The 23,910-nt window shown below is 46.4% G+C and overlaps 1 protein-coding gene across 2 annotated transcripts in view; it reads right to left on the bottom strand.

Moving 5' to 3' along the window:
* The window catches only part of CRISPLD2 (cysteine rich secretory protein LCCL domain containing 2), a 29,054-nt gene extending 9,542 nt beyond the window's left edge, over positions 1–19,512 (bottom strand). The window contains exons 1-14 of one of the 2 annotated variants that reach the window (XM_035336830.1): positions 19,155–19,512; positions 17,217–17,329; positions 14,754–15,080; positions 9,634–9,752; positions 7,795–7,927; positions 7,573–7,688; positions 5,847–5,947; positions 4,289–4,447; positions 3,514–3,574; positions 2,847–2,913; positions 1,721–1,851; positions 1,531–1,574; positions 1,021–1,093; positions 345–420 (exon numbers count right to left, since the gene is read on the bottom strand). In XM_035336830.1, the coding sequence (XP_035192721.1) occupies positions 345–420; positions 1,021–1,093; positions 1,531–1,574; positions 1,721–1,851; positions 2,847–2,913; positions 3,514–3,574; positions 4,289–4,447; positions 5,847–5,947; positions 7,573–7,688; positions 7,795–7,927; positions 9,634–9,752; positions 14,754–14,996 (1,323 nt within the window). In that variant the 5' untranslated portion in view covers positions 14,997–15,080; positions 17,217–17,329; positions 19,155–19,512. The remainder of the gene's footprint in view (positions 1–344; positions 421–1,020; positions 1,094–1,530; positions 1,575–1,720; positions 1,852–2,846; positions 2,914–3,513; positions 3,575–4,288; positions 4,448–5,846; positions 5,948–7,572; positions 7,689–7,794; positions 7,928–9,633; positions 9,753–14,753; positions 15,081–17,216; positions 17,330–19,154) is intronic. The other variant, XM_035336829.1, reaches the window with a different exon arrangement.
* Positions 19,513–23,910: the final 4,398 nt, after the last annotated feature.

Genomic DNA, 23,910 nt, shown 5'->3' with positions numbered 1-23,910 from the left:
ATCTGTAGATCTCCAAACCAAGGCGGTGCTTTACCAAGGCGAGCAAGCATTACTGCTGTCTCGCATCCATTGCCCCTAAGAAACAGGGAAATTAAGGGACCCACCAAAGTCCAGATGAAATCAGCACCAGAAACTGGAGGGGCTCCCCAAGCCCATCAACCCCAGCCCGTTGTCCATCACTGCTGCATTTTGTTGGTGCCGCTTATTCCTTCATCCCCGTCTACCCAAACCCCACACTGCAGCGGTCACGGGGAGTTTCAATCCCTGCCTAAATCAGAGTAAACCCCGCTCTGCAATTCAGACATTGTGTTACACGGGGTCATCAGGGAAAGGAGCATACTCACATCTGCATAGACGTTTGTGCCAAACACCGGTGCCCAGTATGATGGCTCGTCTTTACAGTGGGCTGGACAATAAATCCTAGAAAACAATTTAATCAGATTTATTCTCTATACCAGGGTTCAACAGGAAAGCAAGCTGCATTCTTCGGAGATTTCAAGTGCCTGCATCTGGTCTGCAGGTGGCAACGGCGAATCTAATTACTTGTTCCCCTCAGATGACTTTTGGTAGTTACTACAGAGCTGGAAACACAGGGGTTTAGACCAGTAAAAGAGTGATTAGTCTTTTATGACTTTTTCAGAGGGAAGCATTTATATTTTTGCAGAATGCTGTGCACATTATGATTTACATGAATTTGTGCCCCTCTACTCTACTGTGACTGACACCTGCAACAGGCAGCTTTCAGCACTCCAGACATGGGCTCACTGACACACGATCGCATAGCCTGACTTTTGTATTACTGTAGCAGCCCAAAAACTCAACATGTTTTCCACCACAGTGCCCCTGTGCCTGCCCATGCTGAAAACACATTTGGGGGAATAGCACAGTGGCAGGAGGAAGCACACCGTTCCCAAAAGCTCTCAGATTTGAGGCTCTCAACATCCCTCCTCCTCCACCTGTCCCTGCCCCCAGCAGTGCAGATTTAAGCTGAGCACAAATTTGCTTGAGGCACGCAGTTACCTTGGGCAATGGGTCGCGGGTTTCTTGAACTGGCACAGCTCTGCTACTGTGGTGTAGCAATCCAGTGTCTGTGCTGCGGAAATAAATACAGAGAAGGAAATTACTAGGCAATACAGCCAGGCAGCTGCAGAAAATACAAGTCACAGGCATGCAGCACCCCTGGCGAGACCCACATCCAGGTGAGGGCACCAGGATGAAAGCCACTCACTCCTTTACCAGCAGCATGCACCCAGGAAGGGGCTGAGCAGCTCTCCCACAGAAGTCCTGCTGCCTTACTACAAGGTAGTCTTCAAAAGGTCAAAGCTTTCAGAAGAGAAAAAGCAGCTGACCCACAAAACAGTGAATTTTTGATACAGCCATGTAGCTCTGTACTTTCCAAGACCAGTGTGGTACAGGGCCATTGGACATGATCACATAAAATGAAAAAGAGCACTGGAATGATGTTTTCTAGCATCTCATAAAACTCTAGCAACAACGGTTTCTTCTCAACTTTACAAACTTAAAACTTACTTGTGACTTTGGAAACCATGAATGCATTTGAAGGTTTACTTTTCCTGCAAAACAAGAAAAAATATATATTAAAAAAATAACCGTACCAAAATTACTTGAATCACTATGTCTGTATACGAGTAACAAAGATGACTGAACATCTGCATGTATTTAAAGCAAATATAAACATTTTTTTTCACAGAGGTAGTACCTGAAAGACTCCACACCATTCCTGGTAGACTTCACAAAAGCTGGTGTCCTCCCCTTCCTCGTGATATCCACCAGTCCTCCTTTATTGTCCAGGATGCCGTAATGAATTGCAGCACGACATATGCTTGATGACTGAGAAGAGCACAACAAACAGTATGTGAAATAAATCTCATTCACGGAACAGCACTGAACAACCGCTGTGCAAAAAAGCAATGAAGAAATGAACCACCACCAAAATGCCAAATGGAAAATAAACTGAATACACCCCTTTGGAATCTAGTTGTTAAATCTTACTCTCCCTACATAACCTTACTCTTTTGTTATTATTACTATTATTTTAAGCACTGCTTGGTTGAATGACGAACTTTTTTTTTTTTTAAGTAGCATAACCATACACTTAGATATAATTTAGGAAAAAAAAAAAAAAGATAAAAATAAAAAGCAGCTTTGGAAATTAACAATCAGTATGAAATATTTCCAGTTCTCAACAGAATATTCAAACCCAAAATATTTCTGCTGAAACCACTTGGAGGAGGAGGCTGTCTGCAATCACAGAATTTGCAGGGCAAAAAATGTATCGTGGGCGATGTAGTCACACACAAGGAGCAAGAATGGGGAAGCAAACATGCTTTACACAAATACCCTTTCATCTTCAACCTTCCTTCACTCCAAAGGGAGTTTTGATGGGGAAACAGTGCCATGCTTTGTTTGTAAATTATTGTGCTAGTTCAAGATCCAACAAATCTTCCCAAAATATTTAGTTACAACATTTTTACAGTGTTTGTAGTATGAAGTTTCTGTTCAGCATGACAGTTGCCCACACTAAAGAGGAACACTTTGTAAGAACTGTCTATTGATCCCTATCCCTCACTTTCCATGGGTTTTATTGCACATTAAGGGCATTTATGACAAAATCAAGTCTGGAGTCCTTTTGCCTTTCCAGACTGCTTCTGTTTTCATCACTAAGATGAGGAAAATACAGATAATCTTTATTAGCACCCATTTACAGCACCCCAACTGGAGAATATGGAAAGCCAAATTACACTAGAATTGTTGGCATTTCCCATTTCTGTTATTACCACTAACTCCCCACAAATTGCATCTATGAGCTATTAAAAGGTACTTACACTCTCATAATAAAATGTTCCAAAGATCTTTCCCTTACTGTACAAGCAGCCAGCTGGGCACAAATACCTAGTAAAGATACATATCTTTGAGAGTGGCGAAAAAACAATTCAAGAAAAACAGACTTTGACTCTATTTCATTTAATAGTCATTCCATTCATTTCACGTAACTCTTCCAATTTAAAAACAAGATTGCAAAATAGCTACTTTTTAAGACAGTTTCTCCACCCTCCATAAAAACCCGACCAATATTTAGATTCTGTGGATTTGTTTTTTCTCCAAGTGATAAACTGTCCCGTTCTTTGCAGAAGCCTTAACCAGAAGTTCTTGACTGCCTGGGAGGGGACAAGCCATGAATTATTGGTCTGGCTTGGACAGTGGTGGAATGCACAAGAAAGGCTCAGAAGTGACTCTGCCAAGGTATATTAAATGATTCTGGACACCTGGAACTGTGGGTCATGATAGCTGCATAAAAAAAATCTGAGTCACCTTACTGCTAGGCTTGGGTGAAGGCTTTGAACTAAGAGAAATGAAGGCTTTTTGCGAAGAGACCTGCCTAGATAGTTGCAAAAATTTATATAGTCTAGACTACACCTTGTTTGCAAGAACCTGCCAATTTTGAGACCACTTTTTCCTGCACTGATCCAAGAGGTATCAATAAAACACTACCTGTTGCATGTCGAGCCTCTGCATTTGTCTCTCATCTTGGTCTCACAGGTAATGACTTGTGCTGGAAGAAGAAAAAAAAAAAGTGAAAATAAAGCTATGCTGTAAGACGAAAGAGACAGCCACTGCCTACTCTTGGGCAGCAACTATACATCTTTCCTGGAGGTCTTTAGTGCAGTAAGATAAAATCTTATTGCAGACCAAGCAGCCTGGAGCTGTTGCCTCTTGAACTGTTCGCCCAAGACAGGTGTCTTTGGAAATATTAACAGGGAAGAAACATTTGACAGCCAAAGGCTTTGATTTACAGCCCGAGGTCTGCAGCCAGAGCTCTCATTCTCCATTTAATTACAGACTCGCAAGATGTTAGTAGATAAACTTGAAAAGGATGCATTTGCTTGCCTCGCCTTGTTTTCAGAATAACTCTCTTTTAATTAACAGCGATTAAAAAACAACCGAGGAAACACTACCAACTCCACAAACAACTTCAGAAAGCTTCCCAAGCAAGACATAAAAAGGAAACCAATCAAAATCCCCAGAAAAGATGCAAAGAGGGTAACTGCTGAATTTAGAGACTTTCAAATGGGAAACCAAACCAATATTTCCTAAATCGACTACTGACCTGGGGGCCTTCAGTTCATTAGTACTTCCTTCAGATGTCTTAAAGGGCAGACTTGAAAGAACAGATAGGTATTGCAGATCGACGTGCAGAAGGCACAAGGGGATTTTAAAAGCTTTGCTCCCTGCTTTTGGTAGAAAAAAAAGAAAGGGGCTGCCTTACTCATATAGGTCTCTGGGGAGGTTTTCTTGGGCTTGACAGGTTTGCTGGGCTTGTTCTCTGGAGGGTGGAACCACACAGGTTTCTGCTCTGAAATTTGTGGAGTCTCCACTTCGTTAGTCTCGTCTGTCTCAGTGATGAAGGTGTCCTCGTAACGGTAATCTTGTTAGAAAGGAGGATTAAAAATAATTACAGAGTGTTCACATCAACAAGGAAATCAGATTTCTTTTTGGAGGGAGAAGATTTGGTTCAACAAGGATCTGCTTTTAAATAGTGGGAAACTTAAAAACAGAAGTTAAATACAGAGCAGGACCATTGCAGGTACAGCACCAGGAGAGGAGACCCCAGCAAGCTCCGCATGAAGCGGCATTTATAACATCTTGCAATAAAGGTTTGAAATGATCTCCACTAATTAATGAACAAGAGTGTTGAACATCTTCCAAAAAGAGGGCTCCTAGCATTTGGGAAAGTGGCTAACACTTTTCTGCTCTTCAAACCTCTCCCCATCAGCACGGCTTCAACTGGTCCTTTGGTAAAGCTCCTGCAGTGCCCCCCTGCCCCTGCAGAACAAGCCGCTGATGCAGCCAGGCAGAGGGATTTGGGAAACAATGCCAGCAAAATTAATTCTGCTCAGCTGGTCTTCCACAAAACCTGACTCTGCTTTCATCCTTAGCAAAGGGGAGGAGGGCAATGGATAGTGGCTCTGTGGGGGCTTTGAGGAAAAAAAAAAAAAGCAGGGAGAAAAGGAGCTCTCCAGCTCCTACCTGCTCCCCAGGGGCTCCCCCCAGCCCCAGGCAAAAAGTGATAAATGCAGCAACATAAGCTTCTGCTCTGGGCAAGCCTCCAGAGAGCTTGCCTGTTTCTGAAATCCCATTTCTTCATGAGGGAAAACACATGGGAAAAAAAAAAAAAAAAGGCCCTCTATGCATGACCCAAGAAAATCCTGCATGCTATGGGAGCAGCGCTGCTTCATTGGACATTTCACAGCAATAAAAATATTTTTCACTTTCTGTCCATCAAACTATTCCAAGAGAGCTCCTCCTCTCCTCCAAGAGACACGAATCGCTGTGTTCGTTTGGCAGCCGTGAAAACCAAGGTGGGGAGGAAAAAAAAAAATAAAAGAGAGAGGAAAGCACTGCGTCCCTGGCCCCTGAAGGAGCGGGGTGGGCGGCCAAGCTCTGCCCACCCACGTCGCCTCCGGTAAGCGCTGGAGAACATTCCCTTCCCAAACAAACCCCGCGAGGACAGGGCCAGCCACCGAAATCCCGCCCCAGGTCCCTAGCCAAACCCACGCAAACGCCGAGCCACTTCCCTCCATCCCAGTGCTCACTCACATTTTCACACTGAATGCGAGCTGGGAACTTTAAACAGCTCAGAGCCTTTCTGTGTCAGCCACAGCCAGTGATTTACCATTACGCTGCGATGCCTAAATAGTAAGGGTGGGTAACTGAAAGCTGTGACTGCTTCCAATTAAAAGTTTCCAGGTGAAAGCTGGCTCCAGCTTCTCCCCCAGGCAGGAGGGTGCTGGGAGCAGAGCATCCCGTCCCCAAACCCCACACACCTTTGTAGCAGAGGTTGTTCTGGCAGCTTCCTCCATAGCTGGGGGGGCACTCAGAGCAGGGGCGGCCACTCTTGTACGGGGCTTCGCCGATCCAGTTGCCCCTGCAAGGATGGGAGAAATGTATGCCCATCAGACACCCAAATACCCATCCAAGCCCTGGCCCCAGATCTTTCAACCACCAGCACTATGGGTGTGGGGAAAACAAGTGTTTCTGCTCTACTTGCAAAGGAAAATGTGGAAAAGACAGCCTGTCTCCTTTCTTTCCATCCCACACTTGACTTCAGCTTTCTTGGGCATCAAAGCCACTGGTCTCCCAGCATTTTCTGCAACCCCTCCATGCAGCTGCACAAGCCAGACAGCAGCACGGCTCTTGCCATTTAAAAGCTGCTCTATTTTCCATCTGGAACCATTTCCAAACAGCAAACTGCAGAAATCCATGCCTCCCCCTGCCCAATTCCAGATCATCTGGGAAGCAGAGCAGCACTTTGTGCTTCCTTCTCACCCAGCCGTGCCAGCAATTTTGCCTCTGAAGCTGCAGAAACTTCACCCCCATCCAGAGCAATGAAGCAAAGACTAACCAGCTAGACCAGGAAAGCCTCCTAACAAAAATGTTCCTTCTGATTTCACCTCCAAGATGATGATTTTAGGGGTTTACTTAATGATTTGTGTGCAATATCATCTTTATATTAAACTCTACTTCAAATACTGTGATTTAGTACACAGAAGTAAATCAATGAGTTACCACAGTTTCTCGAGAAACTACCCAGAAGCAAAAAGCCCTCTTTGGCCCCACTCTATTGCAACTCTTAGGGGCTGAGGAGGTTCAAGGAGCTGCAGTTCAGTCCACGGCTCTGAACCCTTTAGTTATTGCTCTTTCAGCTGTCTCCACCTATGAGGCTAGATGAGGACAATGCACACAGATGCCAGAGAAAAGACATTAAGCAGAAATGGCAGAAATAGAGTATTTTTCCATCCAGCAGCCCTGAACGGATGATGCACAGAGGAGCCCAGCCTGCAAGGGGCACTCCATGGGGGATGGCACAATCCTATGCATGGAGCAGGTTATTAAATCCCACCAAGATTCCTAGGAGCATCACATGCTCAGTAACTTCTACAGGGAGAGGGGCTTAGACAACCCACCCACAGGATGCTGCTGCCCAGATCGTGCTACAGGCTCCTTGCAAAGCTCTGGGTTTGGCTGCCAGCTTTGTACCCACACACCTTTTTTCTTGGTGCTGTTCTGCCCTACAAACAGATGCTCTCTAAGCCATTCCATTTGCGTGTAGTGATTACCCTATTTCATTCTTTTGCTGTTTTAATCGTAAGCAAGCCTCCTACTCCTGTGCCAGCAGTAGGGCTGGGGTACAGAGGCTACTGCTGGAAAGGAGGCCAGCAGCGTTAATCACCAGCCCTGTCCTCTCCCAGCTGCAGAGAGAGCAAGCCTCGCTTGGCAGCTTTCTCCAGCTCCGTCCTTGCCATCTCCTGCTCCTCCTTCCCATGGCAGCAACATCAAAGCTCCGTCCTGGCCCCAGCCCCTCATTCAGTTTTCCAGGCAATGCTCAGAAGGCTTGAACCAGCCCTGTGCTGCAGTCTAAAGAGAAAATTTAAAGCCACAACCACCAGTCTAGACTGCCTGAAATCTCTTCCCCAGATCCTGGGCTAGTTAAGCAACCTGCCAGAGCAGGGTTTTAGGAAAGCTGGAGGGAGCCCAGCCCATCCGTCTTACTTGGGCGAGTAGTTGCAGACCAGGTAGACAGCGTTCTCCCAGATCTCTCCCCAGACATTCATCCTCTTGCAGACGTTCACGGCACAGCCGATCCTGTTTGTTGTGGCCCAGACGATCTGCAAGGCAATACACAAATTGAAAACATGCAAGCTGTGGGCACATTACAGTGACAATGGGACATGGAGGGGCTGCAGAGAGGATAAATACAAATCCATCTCTTACCTGGGTGTAATGTGTGCACATGGAGCCAGTGCATTTATCTGGGCACCACGGGTTGCACTCGTGAGGATACGGGTACGTGTAGTCCTTGACTTCGTCGTACCAAGACTGGACATGGAAAGCTGGCGAGCGATACCTGAAGGAACAAAGGCCAGGCACAGCTCAGATCACCAACCTCTGTTACAAGTTTTCAAACAGCACCTGTAGCCCCCCAGCATATTGCATTGCAAAGTCAGATTTTTTTTAACACGGTTGCTAATTTTATATAAAAAATGTATTAAGGCAAATTGCACTCATTGAGAAGGTGTTGCTTAAAAAACAAAACCAACAGTATCGTGACCTGAAAATCAGGGGAAAAAAATCTCACTGAAAATGTTAAAGATGATTTCTTCCCCAAAATTCACATCCCAGTCTGACTTTATGTATTATTTATAGGTTTAACATATTCTTCAAATGTTGCTGACCTGAAATGTCCTCCTGGCTTTTCCACCCAACTGCAAAAAACGTCTAGTTTGGCAGCAAGTTGTATTTTGAAAGTAAACAGAGGCTAAGGTTTGCCAACCAACTTAAACCAAAAGCCATCGTGTACCTATTTTACCACCAGGCAATTTGCTAAATCTGGAAGTCCATTAGGAGATCCTACTGTAAGACCTTTGAAAGCGAGTGAGCTTTTCACACTCACATCACACCAAGGGTTAGTGCAGAGCACTTGGAGCGCTGCACGCCTACCCCGCTGTCACTGCAGCAATTCCCCGGGCACACGCTGCACGTACTTTGTGCAAACTGTGCACGAGACCTTGCAGCACTGAGCTACTTGTGCTGTTTGAGGGAACGTGAATGGTGTTAAAATTATCTGGAGGAATTCATTTGCATTTTGCACGTTACATACACAGTGAGCAAACAGAGCTCTGCAAACTCTGTATAAAAGCAGAAGAGCGCTTCAAACCCACTACTTTTTATTGCTTTCAACAGCTCACATGAAGCAGGCAGCCAGAAATACAAATGACATCATTACCAACTGTAGTTTGTTCTTTCAGCCAACTCTTCATTAAAAATCATTCATTAGAAGTATTTTAAAAACACTAATCTCCTGATGTCATTAAGTGAATACTTTCCGAGTCCTATTTCAGAGAAGAGGAAATTGAGGCAATCAAGTTATGGCCCGTTCCTGAAAAAACTGAGATTAATCTGATTTCTTTTTCCTCTCAGTGATTGCAATGGGAGCAAGATTGGATCTACCTCCATCAGTAACCCATAGCCATCTTGAGCACTTGTAGGAGAGCCAAGAACAGCCTGATCTTTTGACTTTGTTTCCAATGGATTAACCACTCGACTTTCCAATCATTATTTAATTCTGCCAACAAAAACGGGCCCAATTTCTATATCAGGCCAATTTCACACAAGCAAATTTCCATTGCTTTCAACCAGGTTCTACCTGATTTACAAGCATAACATTTTGACCCATTAAGGAAGCTGAGCACATACAAAACATTTGCTTTATAAAGCAGTCTTAGCCTACAACAGACTTGATTACAGGGGCATAACAATAAACAAATTTCACCATCAGATGGAGAGGCAAATCCATTTGGAAGCATTAACTTCATCTCTCCTAGCTGGATTAACAAGTCTCAGTTAAAAATCTTCCACAGGAAGATGATTTTTTTTTTTTTAATCTGCAGAGTGGTTTCAGTAAAGAGAAATTAGGAGTTGAGTAAATATTTATGGAAATACAGTAAGAGAAAACCAAAAGAATTACATCAGTAGCAAGGCAGACCTTTCACACTGGCTGGGAGGGCCCATAAATTGTTCTTTGCAATTAGTAAGAAGCTTCCCAGCTCCTACCTGCCCCAGTGAACTGCCAGGTTCTGTCCAATTGATCGGATGAGGTCACTCGGCCCATGCTCCCACTCGCACTTCTGAGCCCAAGAGTGGGCTGATCTTTCCAGCTCTTCATCCCAGGTCTGCAGCAGGCGGGGAAAGAAAAACAACAGGTCAGTTTCTCCTCTTAAGTTTGTTAGATCAAGAGAGCCAATCAACAGCAATTAGTAAAGAAAGAGACTACGTTACAGCTCACTCCTGGGGTCTGGCCTGTCCTTCTGAGGTTGGCACATTTTAATGATGTGCTGTGACCTAAGAGCAAGCTTCTCAAGATGTCCCCCTGCCATGGAAATGCAAGGCACTTTTCGTCCTTGATGCCATGTTTCTTAAGAGAAGGTCTGGATAGGTCAAGAGAAAACAGACCTGGCAAGACCTCAAGAACCCAGCTGGACTCTCCACCCTAAAATACAGTAAGACATTCTTGACAGGTGTTTTTCTAATCCAGTCAACAAAAAATAAAATAAAAAAAATCGAGATCCCAGTGCTTATTCACGACAGCTGTATTTGAGATCTGCAAGACATAATATGCAGTAAGTGCCCCAACATATGATTTTCCATCCATTGTCCTTAATATCAGGACATTTCCTGACTTTCCGATCAGCTGGGACCCAGCTGTGGATGTACACCTGCCCTCCACTGTGGACACAGACGAAGTTTTTTGAACCAATCCCCCGAGCAAGGGATGATTATGTAGCTGCTGTGCCAGTGTGGGTCTGAGGCTCTTCCTCCTTCCTTCCCTTCTCCTTCCTGAGTAACTGCTGCGTCCACCAATGGATGCGGTCAAACTCCCAGAGGTGGCCAAGTCCCAGAGCTGTTAAGCCAATAACACTCTCGTTAAAACAGGCATCAGGCTAGAAGTGACAAATTAGCACTGCCATTGAGGGGAAGACATCAGACCTCACTGAGATATCACTCAGTTACAAGCCAAAAGAGAGCTCAGATACGATACAATGGCAAATAGGAAAACAGCCTTCATTGGCTTCACTGCCCAGGAGTGTATTTGTTTTAAAGGCCAGACTTGCTGGATCCAGTAGATAATGCCCTGAATTCATTGTGTGATTGCTAATAGCTGGTCTATTCAGAACGGTCCTAAGCAGAATTCACTGGGATTAAAATATTATTGCACATCTCTTCAAATAAAACCAAAAGAGAAGTGAGGCCTTGCAATGTGTTTCCAGCCCATTCACATTCCAGAGAGAAATGTCTTTGGACATCATAACCAGCTGATCTTCCTCAGTCCTAACTTCTCCATAAGAAAAGCGACTTCTGATCTCAGACACACCAAAGGGCCTGTCAGAGCCCACCTGGGAGGCATTTAGGCTCCCAGACATTTGAAAACTATTAAGCGCTCATACCCATCCAACACATAAGCCACAGAAACTCTCCCAAGACGCCGCGCACTGCTCGTACTTCTGACTTTCTAGCAGAGCATTATTCCTCGCAGCCCAGAAGGCAGAGACGTTCCAAATCTCCTAATTTAATGCAGAGACATTACGAGCCATTAAATGGAAATTGATGTGAACATGTGTGTTACATCTTCCTTTGATGCCTATGGATAAAATAAATGAACTCGGACAAAAGACACTCAACGGGCAATTGGGAATGAGCTACATCTTTGCATGGCTTTGTGCTTGATGAGTAGAGAAGCTCATTTCTGCAGGCATCGGATTACAAAGCCGTCCCATTTAAATTAGAGCAGTTATTTGCCTATTTCTCCTCAGACATGAATGTGGTCGGGAGCCTGGAACAATTTCAGAGCAATAAACATATATATAAAACAAACAAACAAACAAAAAAATCAGACTTTCCCAGCTACGCTTGCAAGAATTCTTTATGCCAATATTCAAAGCAGTACCTAGGAAGACTACTGAAGCCAGAGGGGCATTGTGTGCCTATGCTCAGTTTCTTAAATCCACTCTAACAATCTGGCAAAGTTGCTTCTCACTGTTTGGAGGACGAAAAGCACATGGCATGAAAGTATTCCACGCACCAGGCTAATTTCCCCCCTTCACATTGATGTTTTCTGTTATCATAGTGCTGTAAGGACAGGCAGCTACCTTGTTTTGAAAACACCCATCTAGCCCATAGGAGGGAATTCTCAAGCAGAGGTTTTTAAAAGCCTTTGGGTATATAGGATTCCAAGTAATTTAGTACATGGACTGTCCTTTTTTATTCCTGCAAATCTGGAGGATTTCAAAATACAGTACACTCCGTACATGAAAAATATACGCATCGCATATGTATCGTACAATGTAAATTGTAGGTTCAGATTTAATAAGACTATATCCCACAAGGAGTTATATACTCAGCCTAACTAGCTTGTAGGTGTACACACTACAGGTATGCTATCTTAATTCACCTCTCTCATTTTTCTCCCCAGCTTAGACTTCTTGCAGCACTGGCAGTTTACTCTTACAAGTGGCATGAGAGTCCAGGACTGGCAAGAGCTGGCAGAAGCTTGGAAGTGCTTGGCTAATCCACACAGAAATAGTATCCCATCCCAACAAGAAAAGTTACCGCCCTACGGTTCAGAGGAAGGATGGATACATTATACATGAAAATAAACTATTTTCCTTCCCGCAGTCCTTACTGAGAACAACTTTGTTTCATCCATCTGTCTTTGAGCCTCCGCAAGAGGAAGGATTTCTGCCTTTCGTCACTGCTGAAAGCCATCTGACTAAGCCATCTTAAAAAGGTCAAGATGCCTTAGAAACTTTTATGTTCTTTTTTACTCTGTGCTCATTAAGGAGGAGTTTGTTTTGGTCTTGGCTCTTGCCCACTGCCATGACTGCTGTTATATACTCTACATGCACAATGAAAGTGCCAGTCATAAAGCTGCTATAGGGTTAAGGAGATTCTGTATATGAGCAACTTCATCAGGAAGATAAACACTGCTCATGCCTGGTCTGTGTCAGAGTCTGTAATTCATTTTCCATTAATAGTCAATATATGTGCAAACTTTCAATTAATTATACAAACCCAGCAGCAAAACTGTTTCTTTCTTCACTTCTTCACTCCACTTTACCTTTATCCTACATGCATACTCAGCAATTCTTTTGATCTCCAGATAAGTCATGGTACTCACTGTGCTATTGCTTTCTTATTAATAGCCTTTACTGACTAAAGTTCATGCTGTAGTAGATAAATGTCTCTTTTTCCTGGTATATATTAGCTGCCTTTTCTGCTCTAGATCACTTAAGTGCATCAGATATGGAGCTGGGAGAGAGGACATTCACAAGGCAGGGTTTGGAGGCTGGTGGCCAAGAACACATGTTCTACCTCCTTATCCGCAAATTAGTGCCACACGTCGCCTGTGACGCTCCCCACTTGGCACCAAAGGAAAAGAGAAAAGTTTATGTACAGTACTGAAGACAGACCATCCTCTTAAGCAAGTCCAAATGAGAAATGTCCTATGCAGAACAAAGGATTAAAGTGAAATTCACGTTCAGAATACACACTGCATTTCCAAGTAATATTGGGTAAACACGAATACATGAAAGACTGATTATAGCCTTTCCAAGTAGCACCATCTTATACTCAGCTTCTTTCTTCGCAGCATATAAGGCCCTTTCATTTGCCCTCAATCGCCCATAAAACCACTAGAAAAGCACACTGAGCAAAGACAAACATAAAAGCGCAACCACGCTGCAAGCGTAAATAGCAGTCGGCCAGTGGACAGTCCACAACTGCAGCCCTCTCAGATCCTCAGAGCCAACCAAAACACATTTGGCTTTCTCATGCTTTGTGTTTACTCTCTGGAAATTAATCAAATCATCTCTTCCCTGGCAGCATCCTACAGGCTGCCCGCAGGAGAATGAGAGCCTGCTGAGAAAGAGAGATACAAAGCACTGGTTCTTAGAAAGGCATGTGCTTTCTGACAGAAATGCGATGCAGCACCAGCAGTGTGAGTGCTAGGAGGATGCAACTGAAGAACAATTGTCCTTCCTTACTGTCCTATGCTCTCCCTTCCCTTTTCCTTTCCCCTGCAATCACAAAAGGCAGAATTTTCCATTTGCAGTATTCATTTCAGCACAGCTGGCAAACAATTTTCTATTACATTCAGTGTACTATTCCTTCCACCCTTTTAAACGTGGTCTTAACAAATCATTAGTCATCGAATCTGTCAGCAAGAGCACACAGTTGAAGTCAGGCTAGTTTCAGTCATAACTATATTTGCACACTGGGAAAAGACACAAAAAAATTATTTGCCTACATCATTTTCTGGCCCCACAATATTTTGAAGGCTTGTCAAAAATAGCTCCAAGTAGGGTCTCTGGCATCAGGTGAAGAAAAGCTATTCATCTGAATTGTTGATGGTAAAGGTATATTTCATACCAATACTTTTAAGTTCTCCCTCTGAAGTGGGGGAATACATTGACCAAACTTTTATTTTGGTTTCCTGAGCTGCAGAAAGCCAATAGCACTGACCCATCCACCTCTGAACTCCCCAGAGCCTTTCCAGCAATTTCCAGGGACTGAACTTCTCTGCAGACAGAGCCACATTCCTTGAGCCCAGCTCGTCTAAGGAGCTGAGCAGGTTCCCAGCACTGTCACGGACATCACACCGATAATCTCTGGCGATCAGCATATAACAAAAGGGCAGGTGCTCTCTGCTGCGCTGGGTGGTAGCTGATGGCAACCATCAGAGGTTTCTCTGAGCAGACTGTGCCATCCCAGAACACTACCAGAAGGGTATGAAAGCTGTGACAGGGAAAACATGGGTTAAACACTAGGGAAAATTTGATGCTTTTATGACATTAAAGTAATGGAAGAACCTGCTGAGGCAGGCTGTGGAATTGCCATCACTGGAGATGTGTCCAGGGCTGGGCCAGACTCTCGTTTATGAATAATGGAACCAGTCCTGAAGCTATGCAGCGGATGGACTAGATGACCCATTAGTGGCCCTTTCCAACCAAAACAGTCCAATGATCTGAAGCATCGTTCACTCTGGTATTAAACTGCTCCAGGAAACCTCTTGAGAAAAACTTACTTTAGAGGAAATTTGCTCCACCTCTTGCTCCATAAGGAAAAATTTATATTTTTTTTAAGTAAAAATTAAGCTAGGTATCAGAAGCTGTACTCACCATATATTCCATATTAGAGGCTGATGGATACACTTGACCTCTTAATTTATTGTGGAGCATCAATATCTCCTGTCTGTCCGAAAATAAAATGGCTCTCTTGGATCTGGAGTGAGCCTCCCCATCCTGATATTTACTCAAGATTCTCTCCAGGTGACTCGAGTTGGTCAAGACGAAGCATTGGGCAGCGGTGGCCATGAGCAGTACACATCCAAGAGGCAGGATCCAGGGCAGGGCAGGATTCATGGCTCCTCCTCTACAGCTGGCAGAAGGAACGATGAAGACAACAGTAGGGTTTCCTTTCGGGGGCTCCTATGGCTCAGCACAGATCTGGGTTTGGGGAAGAAACAGGCAGTGAGAGCAGTGCCAGAGAAGCTCTTGGCAAGTACGATCCCCACCAAGGAAGTCACACAACCCAGATTTTTGCTTGAAAATGAATGTTTCTTAAAGCCTAAGCTGTTATTGTTCCCTGCAAGGATGGGAAGACCTGAGCATCAACCTCAGATGATGGGGACTCAGCTTATTACACCAGGGAGCTCCACTGGCACTGGGCTGGGAGTGAGAATTAGCTGGGCATGGTGATGGGTGCCTTCTGCACCGAGGGTGCCTGGGGTGCAGGTGTCACCCAGCAATGCCCAGCAGCTCCGAATAATCCCACCCGTGTCCCTTAAAAATGGGAGAGGGAGCCATTTGAAGCTACTTTCCCCCAGAGGGTTGTTAAAGTAGAGAACGGATATGAATAAAAGGGAAAGTAAAATTCCCAGCAAGCCAGATCTCCGAGGTCAGGCATGAGCGGGAGCTATTTCGGAGGCCCCGCTCTGCCAATAGACATCCAGCCGAGCAGCTGCCAGACTCGGTGAAGGTTTATGTGAAATGTCATCGTAACGTCGAACAATCAAAATTCCTGCAGGCGAATGACGCACTGGGGTGTTCTCGCTGACGCTGTCCCACCGCCTTACGGCGGGCGGGAGCGCGGCCAGGCAGATGAATTATGGCAGGCGAGGAGAGGAGCCGGAGCACCCGGCCTCCCCCAGCCAGAAGATTAGGTGTTCCCAGGCATGCTCGCTGGGCACCAGCTCCAAGGGCTGACCCGCTCAGAGATCATCTCGTTTTGGTCATTTGCATGGCTTCACTTAATCCCCGTCCCCTCCCTGCGAGGCATTTGCTCCGTGCTGCTCCTGCTCCACCTGCTATTTCCTAGCAATTCCTCCCTTCCTCCCCCCCCCCCCCCCCCAACCCGACCTCTCGGTCCAACGAGCCTTGTGTGTCTCGGCTGGCTTTATTTGGATCGTGAGCTGTTCAGGGAAGGGAATACGGGCTGCTGCAGGGCTCTGCAGCATCTAGTCCTCTTTAGGCGGGATCCAAGAGCCACCAGAACAGAGTCAACCCATAAGAGGCAATAAACATCCATGCAGACAGTGCGAGCACAAAACCTCTCTCCTTAAGGCTATAGTTTGGAATAAAGCTTCCCCATCTCTGCCATCAACATGAGGTTAGGATTTAGTTTTGACAATGCTGTTAAAAAAAATGATGCCGAAAGCGTACCTACACAGGAAACAAGCCGCAGATCAGCACAAGCTAATCGAGAAGATTCAGCCCCGCGACACGGGGGCTAGACACAGCAAGACAGGACGAGTCGGAAGCTGGCCAAGGCAGGGAAGAGCCTTCCAGCTCCCAGCTGGAAAAGCTTCTCGAATATAAAGTCCCAAATCCCCGTTCCCCAGAACCAACAGCATCTGCAGAGGGGAGCAGCAAGCACAGCAGTGCTTTGCAGAGGTGGGGAGCCCCCAGAATTCCCACCAGGAAACCCGGAAAAAAAGTGTAGGGTGTCTACACAAAAAAGCAAAAGTCCCCGTTCAGGGCTTCTTACTGTAATAAGGCAGAATGAAAACCAGCTGCTGTCTGTCTCCCTCCAGGCAGAGCATTAAGCCTTGCCTCGGCAGAACAATGCGGGGATATAATTTGTTAAGTTTAGGTAACAGCTTCTCATTATTCCCTGCTCTGCAGCGCAAGAGACATGTGCCTTGTCCCCAGCCCTGGGCACACCTGAAAGACAGGGCTCTTGGTGGCCTGGGGACAAACACTGCTGTAACCTCATCCTCTTCCCAGCCCTGTTTGCTGGCATTTGCCTCCCCCAGAGCAGGAGCCCAACTTTCTAACCCGGCTAAAGAGAGGCAGGGGAGGCAAAACGAGCTGTTGCTTTTGTAGACTGTCTGACCCAAATTCAGGCAACAATTCCTACTTTGAGGCACTTCCCTAAGAGTTTAAAAATAGATGCGCTGCCACAGCCCTTCACAATGCGGCCATTTAGCGTGAGCAATTTTAACTGCAGCCTGCCCTGTAGGTAGAGCGGGCAGAAACAGACGGCCAACATAGGCTGCAGTTGTACCCTTTCATTTGGCCGGGTGCCCTCCGCTAAATAGGAGCCCGTATCCACCACCCATCTAAGGCAAACACTGAACTTACAGAAAGTGCAGCTTGAAAAATCAGCTGGGCCATCGGGAAAGCCCGGAGGATCTGCCCCACTCACGGCTCCGCGACCAAGCCAACGCGTCTGGCTTCGACCGCCAGCCAGAGCCCTGCAACAGATGGTGCATTATGCCCTGGGATGGTCCTCCCTCTATCTCCCTTGAGAGCGCAGGGGTGTTTTGCACCTCTCTAAAATTAGGTAGTTTTAGCGTTTCTTCCACTTTAGGTGTTCAAGCCCCTTCCCCTGCTTTGGGTCCAGGTGGAGAGCGCTCAGCAGCGAGCATCCAAAGGAAGGGTGATGTGATGGGAGCGGGACAGGGAGCAAAGAGCTCCCCTCCCAGAGATTAATTGGAAGCAGCAGATAGATGCTCACATTTCAAAAAGCTCTCATTGATTTCAGATGTCCATCTGCTTGCCTCCCCTAATATCCTCATGCCCAGGTGCAGCAAAACACTGGGCCATGTGTTAGAGCTCAGCCAGCTCAAGTGCCCTGCAGAGCTGGGGCACAACCTCGGGGGCTGCACTCGAAACTCCTCATTAGGGAAGATTGAAAGCATATTTGAGATGGGATTTGACATTATTCGAGGAGAATTATCAGCTGACAGTCAGCTGAGCAAGTCTGTTGTTGTTTTCAAAGGTTCGAGAGAAGCATTAGCACGTCCTCCCTTTAAACGCATCAGGCCCCTGATGCTGGTGCCAGGTAAACATCTGGGAGCAATCAGAAACCAGTGAGTCGGCAGAAAGCGACTCCCGAATACGCTGCAAGGCACGGCCGGGCTGGGGACAAAGGGGAGGCCTTCTTCTGGGGTCTGAGGAAGTTAAAAAGCAGCACCAGACTTTGGAAAAGATTATTTTTAGAAAGTTATTTCCCCAGCTTGGGGACGGTGCCTGCATGTCACAGAAAGCAGAAGGGCTGGCAGTGCTGGGAGGCTGGCATGCAGCGCTGCCTTCTGTCTTTCCTTACGTCCTCGCTTCCCTTAGCACCGTGTGGCTGTTGATCTTTAGCTGCCTCCCTAGGGAAGCGCACAAGTGGGTCTCTACTCCTCATTATGGGTAATGTCTGCAGCCAAAACACCCCAGCACCTGTGGAATTATGCTAGGGGCAAGCTGACGCTGCAGGGAAATGCAAGAGTTTACACGGGATGCCAGCAGAGCATCTGAAATAGCAAAGCAGCAGGGAGTTCGCCTGGGATCGGCTTTTAACCTGTGCAAAGCAGTCCAGCAACAAAGCCACAGTGTGCTCCATGCATTGCATCCCTGGCCATCCACTTAACGGAGATCCACACATTTCATGCTTTAAAATATTGCTCCGGCTTCAAAAGAGAAGTGGGATGACAAGTTCCTTAACACAGGACATAACACAGCCTGCACAGAGCACACCACAAATCCCGCATCTTCAAGGCCACGGGCAAAAACATCTGGATCTGTCATTACAGTCCTTCCCACAGAACTCAAGTGGGTGAGTTTCTATGCAAAACCACACAGAAAACCCACTGGTAACAGACACAACATGTGACAACACCGTGAAATTCCTTCTAGACAGGACTTTGGAGCAGAGTTGCACAAACACAGGCTTCCTGGAGCAGACTAGATATGCCTATGGCTTGCCAACTCATAGAGGCTGCTACAGCATCCCTTAGATAATTTTAAAATATTATTTCAAATATAAATTATCTATTATCTACCTAATTATCTGTGGCAATCCGTTCCTCTACTTGCAACCTCTTCCCATTCATTCAAGATTAATGCATATTAACCTTGCGTTACCCTGCAAAGCACACCTAAGTGCAGCTCAGAGGTCATTGTGCTGTTTTATACCATGCAAGGAGCAATTTGGAGAAGTTACGAAAATTGTGCCTACTTGACAGAGCCATTTCTCCCATACACACACGCCCAAACCACATTCCAGAAGCTGGGACCAAAGCTTACACTCACCTTGCCGAGCACTTCCAAGTCCCCACGAAGTTGTAGCTCCTCCAAGCCTGCTTGTGGAAAATAAATTATAGATCTGAACTATTTAAATGAGGAGGGGGAAAAGGATGAAATAAGCCCGAGGAGGTGCAGGGAATGCAAGGTCTCAGCTCAGCAGCTAGTACCAACTGCGGTCTCGCAGAGCTCCCCAGTGGTATTTATGCTCTCCAGGCAAAGAGGACAACTCTGGATCATCCTGTTTGGCAATCGGCCTGGTAGAAAAAAAAAAAAAAAAAAAAGAAAAAGAAAAAAAAATGGTAAAAAAGGAGGCAGGAGCAAGGAGCTGAGGGGGTGTCGCTTCAGATCTCTCAGCGGTTTGAAGAGTCATTGGGGCTAGGAAAATTAGGACCATCCTCCCAAAGGCTGTAACACAACACGCGGGGAGGGGGAGTAAAGGAGGAGGAGGAGACGGGAGAAGGAGTGCGAGCAGACCGGGATATAAAAAGGGTTTTCTTTGCTCTCCCTGCAGGCAGTTTTCAGGCTGAGCTGTGGGCACATCCCCCCTGCTGCGATGGGGAGACCACAATGGCTTGGTGAGGACCGACGATGTGTTTTAGGGCAGAAAACCAAAAAAGGGGTTTTCTGCAAGGGACAAGGGCCAGCTGTCTCCCGGATCAGCCTTTCCCAGCCCTCCATGGGAAAAGCCCATGGGTGGCCTCGGGGATGTCCCATGCCAGGAGCAGGGTCCCCGAGCTGGCAGCAGCACCCCTCCGTCCCACAGCTGGGCGTTTGCTGGGAAAGGGAGATTTATTTCCCTCTGCGGTTCGTTCCCAGAGCTCGCCCAGCACCGACCTTCCCTGCACACACACGCTGCTGCCGGCACTCACAGAGAACGAGGAAAATAAAAAGTGAGCGAAGCATCCGGGCAAGGCTCACCTCTCCTGCAGGATGGCCGGCACCCAAAGAGCCCCAGCCCAGCTTTCGCAGCAAGATCCTTGCCTGCGGTTGCAATCCCACATGCACTGTTGAAACACAGTTTGATTCACTGCAAAAGGAAATGATTGAGCAAAAGACAAGCTGAAAGATCCCCCCCCCCCCCCCCCTTTTTTTTTTTAAATTAAACAAACAGGAAAACACAAAGCAGTACCATGAGTAACTACATGAGTGTCTTACAGCACCTCTGCTGCAGCAGCAGGATGCTGCTGTGAGCTGAGCAGGTCTGGGCATCACCACCCACGGGCACCAGCATCCCCGTGGGGCTGCACATCAGGGGACACCAGCAATGGGCCAGAATGGAGACAATTCCTACCCGGTGGTGGCTGATCCTGGGAAGCTCACAGTTTAGCCCCCAAAACCACAGCAAACCCAATAACCAATGCTTCCCCCATCTCCTGGATTTAGCACACCCAAGTAAAATAGCTTTAATTTTTCCTAATATCCCATCCTGTCCTCTCTTCAAGGTTCTTGGGAAGAAAAGTTCTTCCATTCTTCTAAACAGTAAATATTTATTTCTTGAAGCCAAACAGCAAACTATTTTATTTACTGTTTACAAGAAGGATGCTTGCAAGATATTCTGCCACTAAGTGGCTTGCTTCAACTCCAGCAGCACTCAAAAAGCAGGACAATGTTTACCAGACTTGTTCACAGGCAAAACAGAAATATTGACAGCTCACAGAACAACTCCAGAGGGTGAAGGCAATGAACCCTCTGAAGTCAGGCCCGTGATATCTCTGCTAATTTAATGTCTTGCACCTTTTTCCTGAGATAACTTTTGCAGATGTAGCAGATTCTCATCACCTGGGGGATGTTCAGCACCATTTCTGGTCTGCGTTGTAGCTGGGACACGGTGGCTGCAGCCCCCCCAGTTAGTCCCAGTCCACCCACTCAGTCCCAGTCCCTACTGGCACTGGTACCATCCCCTTTCTGGGCACAGATTTATTTACAGAGTTTCTATTTACTTCAATGCAAACCGTGTGTGTGAACCGACAGTATGTGCTGCTTCATTTATAACAGGCCCTTCTACTTCACCTCCAGCGATTTGGTGCAATTTGGGCAGCTCGCTTCCAAAAGGGCTGAGATGCTGCCACAAACGTGGGCAATTTAAAGACAGCACGAAACTGGGCTGAACAAGGCTCTGCACTGCTGTACCTTGAAATCACTGCATCCTTCCGATTCTTCTCTCGCTCTTCCATCCAAGATGAAGGCTGTCCCCAGGGCAGCTCTGCAGCACTGACTCATGGGTCCCCAAAGGTGATTTTCACTCCAGTTACCAGAAACTTGGATTAGCTCATTTAACATCTCACGTACCAGCATACAAATTATTTCCAGCTCTCTGAGAAACTTGGCATTTTGTAATCTCCACAAACGTTCCTATGGGAAATTATTCCTCGTTGGTTGGTCAGAGCTGTCTAAATCCTCCATCAACTCCGCTGCCTTACAAAGATTTGATTTTTATTTTATTTTATTTTTAATATATTCCAGCACATTTCACTGTGCACGGTTTTGTTCAGGGATGAGCAAAGCCTAGAATGAGGCTTCTTATTCATCTTGTTTTGTTTCAAGTCAGCAGTTTCAGGTCATAAATGCGACTGAAGCCAAAACAATCAGGTTACTTTTAATCATTCAGCGTTATTACTGCCCTGATTATAATGTCTCGATTTCATATGTGGTAAAAGCCACATAAAGCAGGCTGCATATGTAAGTACATATTAGGAGAGAAAGCTTTTAATGTAATAGCCAATGCATAGGAAGAAACACAGATTTCACTAGTCATCCCTAATTGAACATGCAGACAGCATGTCTTGATTTTCAACCTAAACTAAATTTCCCTTTATTTCTTATTCAAATATGAGCTCAGTAATAACGGCACCATTGATGAGCAGGGGCAAAGTGAAGATCTGGGCAAGAGACCCAAAACCGTGGTACTAACTCACATTTATCATTCTTCTCCAGATCTGAGGAGCATAAGTAGAATAATGTGGATGAAGGAAACCAGTGATGAGAGAAAACTGAGAAAAACTCAGCCATAGCTACGTACCATGAGAAAAGCAGGAGCTGTGAGCTCCCCCTGCCTCGTGGGTCACCCGTCCTGCCTCCCGCAGGCTGAGGATGCTGCTGGGCACAGGGAGGCTGCTCCAGCACAGAGGGAGCCACTGCAGTGAAAGCCATGCAGGTATGGATTTACCCCCAAACACTACTACTATTTGGCACCATGGCCAATTTGATCTCACTTGCTTCTCTCCTGGTTTGGGGCAGCCTGGGCTGAAATCTCCTGGGTTCATCTGCAGCAGCTTTTCCTCCTTTTTGTAATAACAAACATTTCCCAAAACTTTTAATCTGATGGTGATGTGCAAGACAACAACTTCACACAAACCTTCACAAAGCCTGGGCTGTTTCATCAATGCCCAAGCAAAAATTTAGGTCACTAAGACAAGGAAATGAGCACACAAGCAGCAGAAATTTCAGAAAATTAACTGCTGAATTTGGGAGGCACTGCTGACCCCACTGAGCACAAATGAATCAAGAACAACTGAAAACTACAAAGGCTCACACCTTGTTATCGCAGCTGGCCACATTTCCCGGTCTCATCTGCAATGAGCAACACTGAAACAGTGTAAAGGATTTTTCTGTTTTTCTTATTTTATTTTTTTTTAGAAGTGACCAGCAGAGAACTGCAGGCTGAAACAGCTCAGAAATATTAACCCAGCTCTGTCAGCTTGGGAGATTTTACCCCCACGTGGAGAAGGTGAATCACAGTCGCGTGCAGTGGCAAAGCCAAATTCTGTCTGCTACAGAAATTCTTCCCAAATTGCTTGGGTCTTCAGCAATAACGGGGAATAAAATACACAGTTGGATGAACCCCTTAACACCTCGGGAACATCCATCGCGTGTCACAGCCACGCTGGTTAGATGAATAGTGTGTTTGTGACAGAAAAGCCCTGCCGCTGTGTGCCACCACTGCCCTCTACTGCAGCAGCCCCGCTGCAGCCCAGCCTCTTGGGCCACTGCCATGGTCCCCCGCCACCCATGTCCCCTCATGGTGCCTGAGGGCAGCAACACGGCCATGAACAGCCTGCTAGGTTTTCTGAAGTGCAGCTGGTGTAAAACTGCGGAGATCCTGAGATCCTCTATGAAGTTTAACATGAGCAAGGCTGGATTCTGCACCTGAGACAGGCCAACCCTGGCTGTACATGCAGATGGGGGACAGGAGGCTGGAGAGAAGCACTGCGGAAAGGGATTTAGGGGCTCTGGTTAATGACGAGATGAAAGTGAGCCAGCAGTGGAACCACCGAGCCCTGTGGTGCCTGAGGCATGACCCTCCTCTGCTCTGTCAAGTGCAGCCTCACCCCGAGCACTGTGTGCAGATTTGGGTGCCACGACATAAAAAGGACATAAAACTATTAGGGAGCCTCCAAAGGAGGGCTACAAAGATGGTGAAGGGTCTGGAGGGGAAGGTATATGAGGAGTGGCTGAGGTGCTTTGGTTTGTTCAGCCCCGAGCAGAGCAGGCCGAGGGGAGGCCTCATGGCGGCCTGCAGCTCCCTCACAGGGAGCGGAGGGGCAGGCGCTGAGCTCTGCTCTTTGGAGACAGCGACAGGATCCAAGGGAATGGCGTGGAGCTGGGACAGGGGAGGGTCAGGCTGAGGGTTAGGGAAAGGTTCTGCACCCAGAGGGTGGTCGGGCACTGGGACAGGCTCCCCAGGGCAGTGGTCGGAGCACTGAGCTTGCCAGAGTTCAAGAAGCATTTGGACAAGGCTCTCAGACATGTGGTTTGATTTTTG

This window comes from Oxyura jamaicensis, chromosome 11, assembly GCF_011077185.1.
Source record: "Oxyura jamaicensis isolate SHBP4307 breed ruddy duck chromosome 11, BPBGC_Ojam_1.0, whole genome shotgun sequence".
NCBI classification, from domain to species: domain Eukaryota; kingdom Metazoa; phylum Chordata; class Aves; order Anseriformes; family Anatidae; genus Oxyura; species Oxyura jamaicensis.
The sequence above is the reverse complement of the archived record's forward strand: the minus strand, read 5'-3'. Positions and strand labels throughout refer to the sequence as shown.